Here is a 15,658-nt window from a genome sequence, read left to right as displayed (position 1 = left end):
GAGAAAGATCGCCGGAAATCGCCTTCTTCTTCGGATGCTAATGCTCATCTATTTTTGAGTTGCTCCAACTTTCGATGATCTCAGCCTCTGGAGGAGCATCGTATTTATAGCTGAAGATTTTTCAGCGTTTCCACCTTTACCCTTGATTGAAAGGTGTGTGTTTAAAGACAAAGGGTAACTTTTGTCTTTTTGGCATGTCTTTTTTACCCTTGCATTATTACCTTTCGGCGCCGAAAGCAGGGGTAGAAATATCTTTTCTGCTTGTGACATCATGATGATGACGTGCAGGAATCATTTTTCGCCATCTTTGTTGACTTGGTGTAGCCGTCATTGATGACTTTTGTAGCCGTCATTGCAGACTTTTGAGCCGCCTTTCCTGACTTTGTTTTCGTCGTGGGCCTAGTCTGCTGACTTGGCTGCTGACTAGTCGGTTGACGTGGCTGCTGACTAGTCGGTTGACGGGGCTGCTGACTGCTCATTCGGATAGCTGCCTTTCTGTGCACAATTTACAGGTGTGCTCCTTTGGAAAAGTCTTCTGGGCCATCTGGCAGAAGCTTTCCTTTCATGTTTTGCTAAAGGGTATATTTCCTCCAAGAAGATTCTTCAGCGTAGCTTCGAGACTGGTCTGGACGATTGTCGGAGTCTCTTTATAGCTTTTCGAGATGATCGTTAGTGGGACGGAGGTCTTGTAGACAAAGCTTCTCTTTTTCTGAATCAGTTGTTGTATGAGTTGTATCAGCTTCTTGAGCCCGTGGATACGTCTGGTTGGCCAGACTGCTTCTGGACAAGGCTTGGCTTTTGGAACATGTCTGGGATCATATTCCATATTTGCGTCACCTTCTTTGATGCTTTCAATAGTCACGACAGAAATGCTTGGAAACATCTTTGTGTCAGTAACAATTTCAGCAATACAGGAAACGAAATGAAGTCGAATTCCTTTACTCTTTGTTATGGAGATGAAACTTTTGCAAGCCTCCATAATTTCCTTTGGCATTTTCTCCAATACTGATAAGTCGGTGGAGGGCAATACCATTTGATTTATGAATCCATATGCATAAAGCATGGATGCATATTTTGAGTCTATTTCATGACTCAGCTTCACTTGATTCCAATTGTTGTTGGGCTCAGTGGTGAAGAAGGGAGTGTTCATCCCTTGTCCAATTTGTTCATTCCATCTCTGGAATTGAACAGTATGATCGGATTCGATCTTTGAACGAACGTTGTCCACCATTTGAGGGCATAGCGAGGGTTCCTCAGACATAATGTCCGAAAGTTTTAAAGGTTTAAATTTCTTTAAAAACTCAAACTCATTAAAACTAGTTTTATCTGGTTTATTTAGGCTTTTCAACCTTGTAAACTCAGACGGGGTAACCAATTTTGTCTTGAATGATTTCTCATTCCTAGACAAGTCCATTTCCATCAGGGATGGATCCGTTAATACTTCCTTTACAGTTCTAGACTGACAGGTAGAAGTCCCTGATTCCGATTTCAACGAAATCGTTAAGGTTTCCTTTCCAGCTCTTGACTGGCAGGTAGAAATCCCAGATTCCCCTATCTTCAGAGAAGATTGGGTTATGATTTCCTTCTCATGCCTGGCATGACCGGTAGAAATCCCGGGTCGACCTGTGTTTATCAAAACACTAAAGTCATCCGTCTGCTGATTAGCTGATGTTGTGGCTTCCTTTTCTCGCGATGGAGATCCGGTAGAAGTCTCGGAGGAGCTTGGCATTTCATGCCGTTGAGTGAGTTCTTTTAACTCTTCGGTTAATTCTTTAACCTTGAGTTGTAAGACTTCTCCACTTAACCCTTAACGGGCACAATTCTCTTGGATGTCTCCTCGTTCTGAAAGAACTAAAAGACTGTCAAATAGTGACTGTAGGGTTGAGAGCAATACCGTGAGTGTGGCAATTGCTGCTTATAGGTCCGTCAGGGTGCTACTGAGGGGATCCATTTTACCTGTCTGTAACACAAGAAAATTCTCGAGTAAGAGTCTCAGGTAAATAGTTTTTATCTCCTTTAATGTGTTCAATAGTAAAAGAGAATTGAAAGAACCATTGCTACCAACGGAGTAACCTACCGTGACAAAGTGAATCTTCTAAATTTCTTGTCATAAAACCGACAAAATTTTTACAGTCAGTTCTTATCAGAAATTCTTTGGGAGCGAGATAAATTTAAAATTTTTTTATCCCATTCTTTACTGCTAAAATTTCCTTTTCATAAGAATGATAGTTTGTTTCAGCAGATGAAAATGTTCCTGATGTATATTTGCATATTCTTTTAGAATCATTGATTTTGCATTTTAGCACTGTTGCCCAAGTGTGATCAGTGGCGTCAGTTTCTAAAATCAGATTTGCATCTGGATCGGGTAGAGTTAATACCGGGAGGTGTTTCATCATTTGTTTGATCCGGATTACTTCAGGACTATCAGTGGGTGTCCATTCCCATTTGACATCTTTCTTTAGTTTCTTTTGAAGGGGTTTCCTAATTTCTGCTAAATTCTGTATGAATTGTTCAGCATATGTTAGGCATCCTAACGTTGAAGTTGTTTTTTATCTTCAATGTCATTCGGAAAAGCAGCTAGTTTTTCCAGAATATGATTTTGAAGAATGATTTCTCCTTTTGAGATGTTTAGACCTAAGAAATCTATCTTGGTTTTAAACAACTCTGATTTCTTTTTGCTGAGTGCTATCCCAGCGTTTTTTAAGGCATTTAAGACCTTCAGTAATTGCTCTTTATGTTGATCCTTGGTTTCTGAAAAGACTAGGATATCCTCAACATAAACTAAGCAAAATTTAAAGAATGGTTTGAGGATATCATCCATTCTTCTTTGAAATATGTTGGGTGCTTGTTTTAACCCAAAGGGCATTACAAGCCACTCATAATGTCTTGAAGGACAACTGAATGCAGTTAGGGGAATAGCTCTTTCGGTTAGACGTATTTGCCAAAACCCAGATTTGCAATCAAATTTAGAAAACCATTGTTTTCCTCTTATGGCAGCTATTAATCTTTCTTTGTTAGGAAGATAGTAGCCATCCATTTTTGTGGCTTCATTAACCTTTTTATAGTTAATGACCATTCGAGCTTTACCTCATTTTATCTCTGCGTGATTCCTTACCAGGAAAGCAGGAGATGTATGTGGAGAATGACTTGCGTGGATTAAACCTTGAGCCAGCATATCATTTATCTGTGTTGAGAATTCTTCAACATCAGAAGGAGTATAAACCATAGGTTTTTCTCGGATTTCTTTTTCAGGATCAAGAAGTTTGAGGTCTGGATATGGTTTTTGTTTATGCCACCATTCTAAGGGTTTCTCAGAACAAGTGGATTCGAGAAGTTGCTGAAGTTCAGATTCACAGGACTCAGCGAGGAGCAGAGGTTCTAAGGGAGGAATCTCATAACCACGCTTGAGGCGTTTTTTGAAGACCTGATGGAGGACAGCTCCATTGCCAGAAATGCATAGGCTTCAGTGGGTTTTACTGAGTAGACAAATACAGCGTGAAACATCGATTTCTCGTCGAGTGCGACATCGAAATTTATAGTAGGCTGGTGTTTGCTCTACAGGGGCATGAAACATGAGCCATTCATTGCCTAGGACTAAATCTGGTCCTGAATTTATGTCTGATCCTAAACTAATGAGTTTTGGAATTAGAAACTTTTCACCTCCAATGTCGAGATGAATGTTGCGGGCTTCGGCCGGAAGAGAGATTGTTTTTCCGGAGCCAACTGTTACTTGAAGTGGTATTTCAAGTGGTTTCCATAGATCCATGGGAAGTAGATTTTGTCTAGCTAGACAATATGAACTTCCTGTATCTACGAGAGCATGTATATGGAATTTGATATATCCGGGTACTTTAAGCATGACCGTGATATAAGAATTTCCAGATGCAACATGCTCTGCGTTTATGTGGATACTCATTTAGAGAAGGAGCTTGAAGAGTCTGACATGTTTTCTGAGTTTTCAGAGGAGGAATACTCAGTTTTGAGATGAAGTTCATATACTTCATCTTCTGACTGGATGTCATCGTGATGGATAAGTTCCAATCCATTTTCTTTGGCTAGTAACATGTATGTACTGTACCGTCGTTGTTGTTTATCATTTGCACAATCTTTAGCGAAATGTCCTTCTTTCTGGCATATCCAGCCTTTGCATTTGCTTGGGGTTTTCCCCTTTGGGCAGTATGCATTTGACCCTTTACTGGATGTGGTGGGGCCAGAATTTGTTCTTTTCCAAAAATATTTTTTTAGGAGTATACCTTGTTGTAGAACTTTTTTGTATCCTAAATTTTTTCTGTTGAAATTTCTTAGGATATTTTCGTTGCTTAAGGGAGGTGGTTTTGCAACCATAAGCTCCTACATTTTTGTTCTGGTTTGAACAACATAATGTTTGTTTATTTGCCTTACTACTTTTCTTTTGTTGTTTTTGGGCTTCACAAAGATTTGCCAACATGTCTTGTACAAATCTATGTCTTCTTCCTAATGTATCAATGTTTAGGAAAATATCCATGGTTAAAGTACCAAGTTCTGGGTTGTTTTGCCAATACTTTGTAATGTAGTCTTTTTCTGCTACATGTGCAAATGGTTCTGGAAATTTTGCATAAAAGATAGACAGATAAGGTTTCTGATCTTCTTTTTGCAGTTTATAGAAGTAACTTGCAAACTCACAATAATACTTCTCATAAAAACAAATGTTACAGATTTGTAACTTGTTTAATTTCTGAAGAGTTTCTAAACGTTTTCTTTGTTTAGTACTCTCATTGTAGGCTTCTAGGGTCGCATGTATTCCTAGAAATTCCTTTGATATCTTAGCCACTAATCCTTTCAAGATATTGGCTATCGATATGGAGGTATTAGCTCATTTTTGGTCTTCGGGAAGGTTGTCCCACCAAAGAGCTACATTACCCTGTAAAGCATGGGTAAAGAATTTAAATGCTGATTCTTGGTTCCAAGATTCAAGCATATTTGCAGCATTGCTCATGCTTCTTTCCCAATCTTTAAGGACTTTTTCTCCATCCTTGGGGCAATCCAAGTGGAGGTAAAATCCAAAAGGGTTTATGCTATCTATGGTTTGGTGTCCCTTAGTAGCATTTGCAGGATCGACATTTGTGCATTTTGTCGAATACCTTTGTCCTCCCAGGGATATTTTGGAGTGGGAGAAACTTTCTCATTCTTGCAGATGAACCGCAGTACGGTTTTGGAAGTTATCTTGAAAGCTATCTTCCATGTGGGTATCTCGTACCCTTGAAGTTTCTGCTTCAAAATGGTCGCTACCACGAAGCATTCAAAACCTTTTACCAAGATCATCTGCCTTTTTGTCTTTAGCAGAGTAGTCTGTTTTCTAGGTATTTTCTTCTGCAACTTCATCAGATTCCCAGGCTTCTGGTTCACTGTCGTGTTGCTCTTGTTGTTTACTAGAAGAAGGTTTTTCTTATTGAACATAATAAATTGGTTGACAACCGAAGGTATTATATTCTGCGTCAACTTCATCATCGGTGGAGGATGATGCTTTTGAAGCGATCCTAAAAGCAGGTGGTGCTGGATCCTTTCTTCTAGGTGCTATGCAAGGTGTTGCAAAGTACACTAGATTTTTAAGCCATCCGGTGATGTCAGGAAGGCCTAATGGTAATGGAGTTTCAATATCCATTAAATAGAAAAACTCATTCATTTTTACAAAGCTAGGAGGTTTAACTTTTGTTTGATTTTGTCGATCTTGCATCGAAATCGATGGATGCGATTCGTATACCTTTCCCAATGGAAATTGTACATTTCCCTGGCGAAGATAGTATCATCTTCTGGTTGAAGCATGTTTCTTAGCAAGAGAGTGAAGGCTAGACCTTCTCTCTTTCATTGCAAACGATCTAAAAGTTTTTGCCGATAGATCATCTATTTTCGGGATGTTGTCCAGGCTTTTTCAGCATTGTCCTTTGTCCGAAATTTTCTATGAGAATTTCCGGGAAATCCTATGACTTGAGCTTGGGCTTCTTCCCAGCTGTCATATATTCCTGTTTCTCTTCCTATGAAGACAACATACCAGTATTTTGTTTTTTCTGGTTTTTCGTATGTACTTGTAGAGGCTTCTCCTGTTGAAGCGGTGTCTACAGGTTGGGATACGGTTTCTTCATAGGTCATTCGGTAGATTTCTCTTTGCAGAATGATTACCAAATCTTCTAAGAAATGCTTAGATAGCATATTCTAGAAGTTCAAGTTGTTCAATCCTGATTTGGTGTTTCAGGTCTTTGATAACTTGTTTTAATCCTACTAGACCGAGTCCTAAGAATCGTCCATCTCGGATTATTCTTCTTCCTTCGTTGTTATAATCTACAACTAATGGATTTTCTTCGAGCTCTTTGAGTTTGGCTTGAACTCGTGCGAGTCGATCTTTTAACTATCGAATCCAGACCCTCTGGAATTCGATTTGATTATCATACCTTCTGGTCATGATATACTCTCGCAGTCGCGAATAGTTGATAAGTCTTATCTCTGGATTAGACCTATTTCGTTCCATAATGGACTTTTGGTTTTGTACTTTTGTTACTTACAAATGTTACTTGGGATGTGACCAGTATGGGTCGTAACTGTTTGGGAGTATGTATACCTAAACAGAAAGAATCAAAGATAAGCTTTGACTTCTTTTGACACATACAAAACCAAGTCTAATACTCGGCTCTGATACCATTTTTACACAGCGGAAGACAACCTAGGGAAACAGGGCAGCGGAACAAGAATCCTAGGGACTGGTACCTGCTAGTCTCGTGAGTACAGGCAGTGGATGACATCTACGGGCAGTGGAAAACAATAATGACTCACACAATACTATTCCTATAGTCACACTTCGTCTGTCCTATCAGTTTACCATTAGGCTACTTTCCTGATTCCTACCACATGTCACCGTTATGTACTCGTTTGTGTCTAGTTCATAGCTATCTAGTAGGCCCAACATGACTTCTTCTGCTACCTAGAACTTTTTCGGGGTTTGACCCTATTCCTGCCAGCTTACCACCACGTGGGCAATTCCGTTGATGCGGTCCTCATGGTCTTCAGAGGGCCCCGAGCCGTTCCTATTAACCGTTACGGCTCCATGGCTGCTTCAGCAGGGTAGAGCACAGCTCCTTTTCGTTTTCTACCTCGGAGTGTAGCCGAATAATTCCAAGTCTCTAGCTTCTGTCCTATTTGGCACTATTTTGATACTATTTCTTTTTGACGAGTGAACAGTAAACATGAATAGTAACCGTGAATAGTAAAAATGAACAGTACTTTTGAATAGTAACTTTGGAACAGTAAAAACAAATACTGTGGAGATCAATACATAGATGCGGAACATGAACAGTGATAACAACTACTGTGGAGATCATATTTATAAATGCAGAACATGAACAGTAAAAACAATTACTGTACGAATCACAATATTACAAACATGCGGAAATATAAAAAAAATTGTCTAAAACAAAACATAAAATACATACCCTTAAAAAGGAAAAGAAAAAAAACTACTTATCTACATAACTCCCGAACTAACCGACCGTGGCACCGGTCGGTTCCCTATTTTCTACTCAGCCATTACGGCTATTAAGCACACACCGTGCTTGAGGAACTTACCGGATAAAGATCGCCGGAAACAGTTAACAGAGCTTAAACAAAGTTTAGATAATCTAAACAAAGATAAAATGCAAGAAATTTTGACAGAAGTCTTAGCATTAAAAGAACATCAAGGTTCAAAAGAACGTCTAGGTTCTCCAAGTCCATCACGGTATAAAACACCTTTTACACCTTGGACACCAAAATGATCTATAAAAGGAAACTTTTAGATCGTTTAAAATTTAAAAGAGAAAGCCTTGACCTTGCTTTACTCCAAAGAAATACTCTTCAGCCAGAAGATAATACAATCCCAGCAATGGTATGGTATTACTATTTTTGGGAAAGATATTCTGATCGCATCTACAACCTTAGATGCAAGATCAAGAAAATGAAAAGAAAGCTAAACCTTTTAGCTTTGTAAAAATGATCAGTAGAGCAAGACTACTAGATCAACTTTGTCTGTTACGGTCAATACAAGCCCAAAATTAGCAAGTCAGAGAAACTCTCACACCAGTAAATGACACCGATATAGCCTATCAAGCATATCTGAATGAATGGTGGAGATTAACCCGTAGAGAAATTCTACTATGGTATCTGATTAAAAAGGTTCAACAGAAGCTTCAAGAATTAGCTCTATGACAGAGTTTTTCTATTTAATGGATATGGAATCTCTATTACCATTAGGCCTTCCTGACATCACCGGATGGCTTAAAAACCTAGTATACTTTGCAACACCTTGCATAGCACCTAGAAGAAAGGATCCAGCACCACCTGCTTTTAGGATCGCTTCAAAAGCATCATCCTCCACCGATGATGAAGTTTACGCAGAATATAATACCTTCGGTCGTCAACCGATTTATTATGTTCAAGAAGAAAAACCTTCTTCTAGTAAACAACAAGAGCAACACGACAGTGAACCAGAAGCCTGGGAATCTGATGAAGTTGTAGAAGAAAATACCAAGAAAACAGACTACTCTGCTAAAGACAAAAAGGCAGATGATCTTGGTAAAAGGTTTCGAATGCTTCGTGGTAGCGACCATTTTGAAGCAGAAACTTCAAGGGTACAAGATACCTACATGGAAGATAGCTTTCAAGATAACTTCCGAAACCGTACTACGGTTCATCCGCAAGAACGAGAAAGTTTCTCTCACTCCAAAATATCCCTGGGAGGACAAAGGTATTCGACAAAATACACAAATGTCGATCCTGCAAATGCTACTAAGGGACACCAAACCATAGATAGCATAAACCCTTTTGGATTTTACCTCAACTTGGATTGCCCCAAGGATGGAGAAAAAGTCCTTAAAGAATGGGAAAGAAGCATGAGCAATGCTGCAAATATGCATGAATCTTGGAACCAAGAATCAGCATTTAATTTCTTTACCCATGCTTTACAGGGTAATGTAGCTCTTTGGTGGGACAACCTTCCCGAAGACCAAAAATGAGCTAATACCTCAATATCGATAGCCAATATCTTGAAAGGATTAGTGGCTAAGATATCAAAGGAATTTCTAGGAATACATCCAACCCTAGCAGCCTACAATGAGAGTACTAAACAAAAAAAAATGTTTAGAAACTCTTCAGAAATTAAACAAGTTACAAATCTGTAACATTTGTTTTTATGAGAAGTATTACTGCGAGTTTGCAAGTTACTTCTATAAACTGCAAAAAGAAGAACAGAAACCTTATCTGTCTATCTTTTATGCAAAATTTCCAGAACCATTTGCACATGTAGCAGAAAAAGACTACATTACAAAGTAATGGCAAAACAACCCAGAACTTGGTACTTTAACCATGGATATTTTCCTAAACATTGATACTTTAGGAAGAAGACATAGATTTGTACAAGACATGTTGGCAAATCTTTGTGAAGCCCCAAAACTACCAAATAAAAGTAGTAAGGCAAATAAACAAACATTATGTTGTTCAAAACCACCTCCCAGAAGCAACGAAAATATCCTAAGAAATTTCAACAGAAAACATTTAGGATACAAAAAAGTTCTACAACAAGGTATACTCCTAAAAAGAGATACTTTCGAAAAAGAACAAATTCTGGCCCCACCACATCCCTAAACCCTAAACCCATATCCACCGCACTTGAAACATTTTGGGATAAGTTAGAAGTCACTTTCCTATAAAATTCCACCAAGCTTATTATTAGGGGTTGTACAAGTGGAATTTCCCTAACATGGATAACAAAACCTTAGAGTTCATTTTTAGTGCGTGAAATAATTTTAAATTATTTTTTGCATACACGAACTCTAAAATTTTCCTTTTGTTGTGCCTTATATCTTTTTTGTTTTCGAGAAAAATAGGAGAGTGAAAACTCAAGTTTAGATCTGAAAACAATTTTGAACATCCAAAATGGAGATGCACAAATGCTGAGAGAGATAGTTCCAAAAAGTATCAGTGATTTTTAAGGATAGGCAAAAAGGGGGTTGTTTGGCTCTAGTAAATATCCAACCGCTTGAGAATTTGATTTTTTCTACTCCTTCAAATTTTTGGATCATTAGGTCCACTTGCATCCTAAACATGTTTCTGGCATGCATATCCACCACACTAAAAGCATGTTAGGATCAGTTACAAGTCCCTTTCCTATAAAATTCCACCAAGCTTATTATTAGGGGTTGTACTACTGGAATTTCCCAAACATGGATAACAAAACCTTGGAGCTCATTTTTAGTGCGTGAAGTAATTTTCAAATTTTTTTTGCATAAATGAACTCTAAAATTTTCATTTTGTTATGCCTTATATCTTTTTTGTTTACGAGAAAAATAGGAGAGTGAAAACTGAAGTTTGGATCTGAAAACAAATTTGAACATCCAAAATGGAAATGCACAAATGCTGAGAGATATAGTTCCAAAAAGTATCAGTGATTTTTAAGGATAGGCAAAAAGTGGGTTGTTTGGCTCTGTTAAATATCCAACCACTTGATAATTTGATTTTTTCTACTCCTTGAAACATTTGGATCATTAGGTCCACTTCCATCCTCAACATGTTTCTGGCATGCATATCGACCACACTTAAAGCATGTTTGGATCAGTTAGAAGTCCCTTTCCCATAAAATTCCACCAAGCTTATTATTAGGGGTTGTACTAGTGGAATTTCCCTAACATGGATAACAAAACCTTGGAGTTCATTTTTAGGGCGTGAAATAATTTTCAAATTATTTTTGCTTACATGATCTCTAAAATACTCATTTTGTTATGCCTTATATCTTTTTTGTTTGCGAGAAAAATGGGAGAGTGAAAACTCAAGTTTGGATCTGAAAACAAATTTGACCATCAAAAATAGAAATACACAAATGCTGAGAGACATAGTTCCAAAAAGTATCTGTGATTTTTAAGGATAGGCAAAAAGTGGGTTGTTTGGCTGTGGTAAATATCCAACCACTTGAGCAATTGATTTTTTCTACTCCTTGAAACTTTTGGATCATTAGGTCCACTTGCATTCTCAACATGTTTCTAGCATGCATATCCACCACACTTAAAGCATGTTAGGATCAGTTAGAAGTCCATTTCCTATAAAATTCCACCAAGCTTATTATAAGGGTTTGTAACCTTGGAGTACATTTTTAGTGCGTGAAATAATTGTCAAATTTTTTTTGGCATAAATTAACTCTAAAATTTTCAATTTGTTATGCCTTATATCTTTTTTTTTTACGAAAAAAATAGGAGAGTGAAAACTGAAGTTTGGATCTGAAAACAAATTAGAACATCCAAAATGGAAATGCACAAATGCTGAGAGAGATAGTTCCAAAAAGTATCTGTGATTTTTAAGGATAGGCAAAAAGTGGGTTGTTTGGCTTTGGTAAATATCCAACCACTTGGGAATTTGATTTTTTCTACTCCTTGAAATTTTTGGATCTTTAGGTCCACTTGCATCCTCAACATGTTCTTGGCATGCATATCCACCACACTTGAAGCATGTTGGGATCAGTTAGAAGTCCCTTTCGTATAAAATTCCACCAAGCTTATTATTAGGGATTGTACTAGTGGAATTTCCATAACATTGATAACAAAACCTTGGAGTTCATTTTTAGGGCGTGAAATAATTTTCAAATTCTTTTTGCATGCATAATCTCTAAAATTTTCATTTTGTTATGCCTTATATCTTTTTTTTACGAGAAAAATGGGAGAGTTAAAACTCAAGTTTAGATTTGAAAACAAATTTGAACATCCAAAATGGAAATGCACAAATACTGAGAGAGATAGTTCCCAAAAGTATCTGTGATTTTTAAGGATAGGTAAAAAGTGGGTTGTTTGGGTCAAGTAAATATCCAACCACTTGAGAATTTGATTTTTTTTACTCGTAGAAATTTTTGGATCATTAGGTCCCCTTACATCCACAACAAGTTTCTAGCATGCTTAAAGCATGTCAGGATCAGTTAAAAGTCCCTTTTCTATAAAATTCCACCAAGCTTATTATTAAGGGTTGTACTAGTGGAATTTCCCAAACATGGATAACAAAACCTTGGAGTTCATTTTTAGTGCGTGAAGTAATTTTCAAATTTTTTTTACATACATGAACTCCAAAATTTTCATTTTGTTATGCCTTATATCTTTTTTGTTTACGAGACAAATGGGAGAGTGAAACTCAAGTTTGGATCTAAAACAGCTTTGAACATCAGAAATGGAAATGCACAAATGCTGAGATAGATAGTTACAAAAAGTATCAGTGATTTTTAAGGATAGGCAAAAAGCTGGTAGTTTGGCTCAGGTAAATATCCAACTACTTGAGAAATTGATTTCTTCTACTCTTTGAAATTTTTGGATCATTAGGTCCACTTGCATCCTCAACATGTTTCTGGCATGCATATCCACCACACTTAAAGCATGTTATGATCAATTACAAGTCCCTTTGCTATAAAATTCCACCAAGCTTATTATTAGGGGTTGTACTAGTGGAATTTCCCAAACATGGATAACAAAACCTTGGAGTTCATTTTTAGGGCATGAAATAATTTTCAAATTCTTTTTGCATACATGATCTCTAAAATTTTAATTTTGTTATGCCCTATATCTTTTTTTTACGAGAAAAATGGGAGAGTGAAAACTCAAGTTTGGATCTGAAAACAAATTTGAACATCCAAAATGGAAATGCACAAATGCTGAGAGAGATAGTTCCAAAAAGTATCTGTGATTTTTAAGGATAGGCAAAAAGTGGGTTGTTTGGCTCTGGTAAATATCCAACCACTTGAGCATTTGATTTTTTCTACTCCTTGAAACTTTTGGATCATTAGGTCCACTTGCATTCTCAACATGTTTCTGGCATGCATATCCACCACACTTAAAGTATGTTAGAATCAGCTAGAAGTCCCTTTCCTATAAAATTCCACCAAGCTTATTATAAGGGTTAGTACTAGTAGAATTTCCCACACATGGATAACAAAACCTTGGAGTTCAATTTTAGTGCGTGAAATAATTGTCAATTTTTTTTTGGCATAAATGAAGTCTAAAATTTTCATTTTGTTATGCCTTATATCTTTTTTGTTTACGAGAAAAATAGGAGAGTGAAAACTGAAGTTTGGATCTGAAAACAAATTTGAACATCCAAAATGGAAATGCACAAATGCTGAGAGAGATAGTTCCAAAAAGTATCTGTGATTTTTAAGGATAGGCAAAAAGTGGGTTGGTTGGCTCTGTTAAATATCCAACCAGTTGATAATTTGATTTTTTCTACCCCTTGAAACATTTGGATCATTAGATCCACTTCCATCCTCAATATGTTTCTGGCATGTATATCCACCTCACTTAAAGCATGTTTGGATCAGTTAGAAGTCCCTTTCCTATAAAATTCCTCCAGGCTTATTATTAGGGGTTGTACTAGTGGAATTTCCCAAACATAGATAACAAAACCTTGGAATTCATTTTTAGTGCATGAAATAATTTTCAAATTCTTTTTGCATACATACTCTCTAAATTTTTCATTTTTTATGCCTTATACCTTTTTTGTTTACGAGAAAAATGGGAGAGTGAAAACTGAAGTTTGGATCTGAAAACAAATTTGAACATCCAAAATGGAAATGAACAAATGCTGGGAGAGATAGTTCCAAAAAGTATCAGTGATTTTTAAGGATAGGCAAAAAGTAGGTTGTTTGGCTCTGGTAAATATCCAACCATTTGATAATTTGAATTTTTCTACTCCATGAAACTTTTGGATCATTAAGTCCACTTGCATTCTCAACATGTTTCTGGCATGCATATCCACCACACTTAAAGTATGTTAGAATCAGTTAGAAGTCCCTTTTCTATAAAATTCCACCAAGCTTATTATAAGGGTTAGTACTAGTAGAATTTCCCACACATGGATAACAAAACCTTGGAGTTCATTTTTAGTGCGTGAAATAATTGTCAAATTTTTTTTGGCATAAATGAAGTCTAAAATTTTCATTTTGTTATGCCTTATATCTTTTTTGTTTACGAGAAAAATAGGAGAGTGAAAACTGATGTTTGGATCTGAAAACAAATTTGAACATCCAAAATGGAAATGCACAAATGCTGAGAGAGATAGTTCCAAAAAGTATCTGTGATTTTTAAGGATAGGCAAAAAGTGGGTTGGTTGGCTCTGTTAAATATCCAACCAGTTGATAATTTGATTTTTTCTACCCCTTGAAACATTTGGATCATTAGATCTACTTCCATCCTCAACATGTTTCTGGCATGTATATCCACCTCACTGAAAGGATGTTTGGATCAGTTAGAAGTCCCTTTCCTATAAAATTCCACCAGGCTTATTATTAGGGGTTGTACTAGTGGAATTTCCCAAACATAGATGACAAAACCTTGGAATTCATTTTTAGTGCATGAAATAATTTTCAAATTCTTTTTGCATACATACTCTCTAAATTTTTCATTTTTTATGCCTTATACCTTTTTTGTTTACGAGAAAAATGGGAGAGTGAAAACTGAAGTTTGGATCTGAAAACAAATTTGAACATCCAAAATGGAAATGCACAAATGCTGGGAGAGATAGTTCCAAAAAGTATCAGTGATTTTTAAGGATAGGCAAAAAGTGGGTTGTTTGGCTCTGGTAAATATCCAACCATTTGATAATTTGAATTTTTCTACTCCATGAAACTTTTGGATCATTAGGTCCACTTGCATTCTCAACATGTTTCTGGCATGCAATTCCACCACACTTAAAGTATGTTAGAATCAGTTAGAAGTCCCTTTCCTATAAAATTCCACCAAGCTTATTATAAGGGTTAGTACTAGTAGAATTTCCCACACATGGATAACAAAACCTTGGAGTTCATTTTTAGTGCGTGAAATAATTGTCAAATTTTTTTTGGCATAAATGAAGTCTAAAATTTTCATTTTGTTATGCCTTATATCTTTTTTGTTTACGAGAAAAATAGGAGAGTGAAAACTGAAGTTTGGATCTGAAAACAAATTTGAACATCCAAAATGGAAATGCACAAATGCTGAGAGAGATAGTTCCAAAAAGTATCTGTGATTTTTAAGGATAGGCAAAAAGTGGGTTGGTTGGCTCTGTTAAATATCTAACCAGTTGATAATTTGATTTTTTCTACCCCTTGAAACATTTGGATCATTAGATCCACTTCCATCCTCAACATGTTTCTGGCATGTATATCCACCTCACTTAAAGCATGTTTGGATCAGTTAGAAGTCCCTTTCCTATAAAATTCCACCAGGCTTATTATTAGGGGTTGTACTAGTGGAATTTCCCAAACATAGATAACAAAACCTTGGAATTCATTTTTAGTGCATGAAATAATTTTCAAATTCTTTTTGCATACATACTCTCTAAATTTTTCATTTTTTATGCCTTATATCTTTTTTGTTTATGAGAAAAATGGGAGAGTGAAAACTCAAGTTTGGATCTGAAAAAAAATTTGAACATCCAAAATGGAAATGCACAAATGCTGATAGAGATAGTTCCAAAAAGTATATGTGATTTTTAAGGATAGGCAAAAAGTGGGTTGTTTGGCTTTAGTAAATATCACACCACTTGAGAATTTGATGTTTACTACTCCTTCAAATTTTTTGATCTTTAGGTCCACTTGCATCCTCAACATGTTTCTGGCATGCATATCCACCACACTTGAAGTATGTTGGGATCA

The 15,658-nt window shown here is 36.6% G+C and overlaps 1 protein-coding gene across 1 annotated transcript; it reads right to left on the bottom strand.

Annotated features, from left to right (window-relative positions):
* Nucleotides 1-1,394: 1,394 nt before the first annotated feature.
* On the bottom strand, nucleotides 1,395-4,022 carry LOC137954951 (uncharacterized). The gene is made up of 5 exons (XM_068801843.1): nucleotides 3,890-4,022; nucleotides 3,493-3,786; nucleotides 3,116-3,438; nucleotides 1,442-1,525; nucleotides 1,395-1,400 (listed from the first exon to the last, which is right to left on the bottom strand). The coding sequence occupies exons 1-5, from the start codon at nucleotides 4,020-4,022 to the stop codon at nucleotides 1,395-1,397; spliced, it is 840 nt and encodes a 279-aa protein (XP_068657944.1).
* Between the last annotated feature and the right edge of the window lie 11,636 nt (nucleotides 4,023-15,658).

This window comes from Aristolochia californica, unplaced genomic scaffold (genome assembly GCF_029961685.1).
Source record: "Aristolochia californica isolate CCGP_79_NKW_82.1479 unplaced genomic scaffold, dmAriCali1.0.hap1 SCAF_2, whole genome shotgun sequence".
Lineage (NCBI taxonomy): Eukaryota > Viridiplantae > Streptophyta > Magnoliopsida > Piperales > Aristolochiaceae > Aristolochia > Aristolochia californica.
This window is presented reverse-complemented; position numbering and strand designations above follow the sequence as displayed.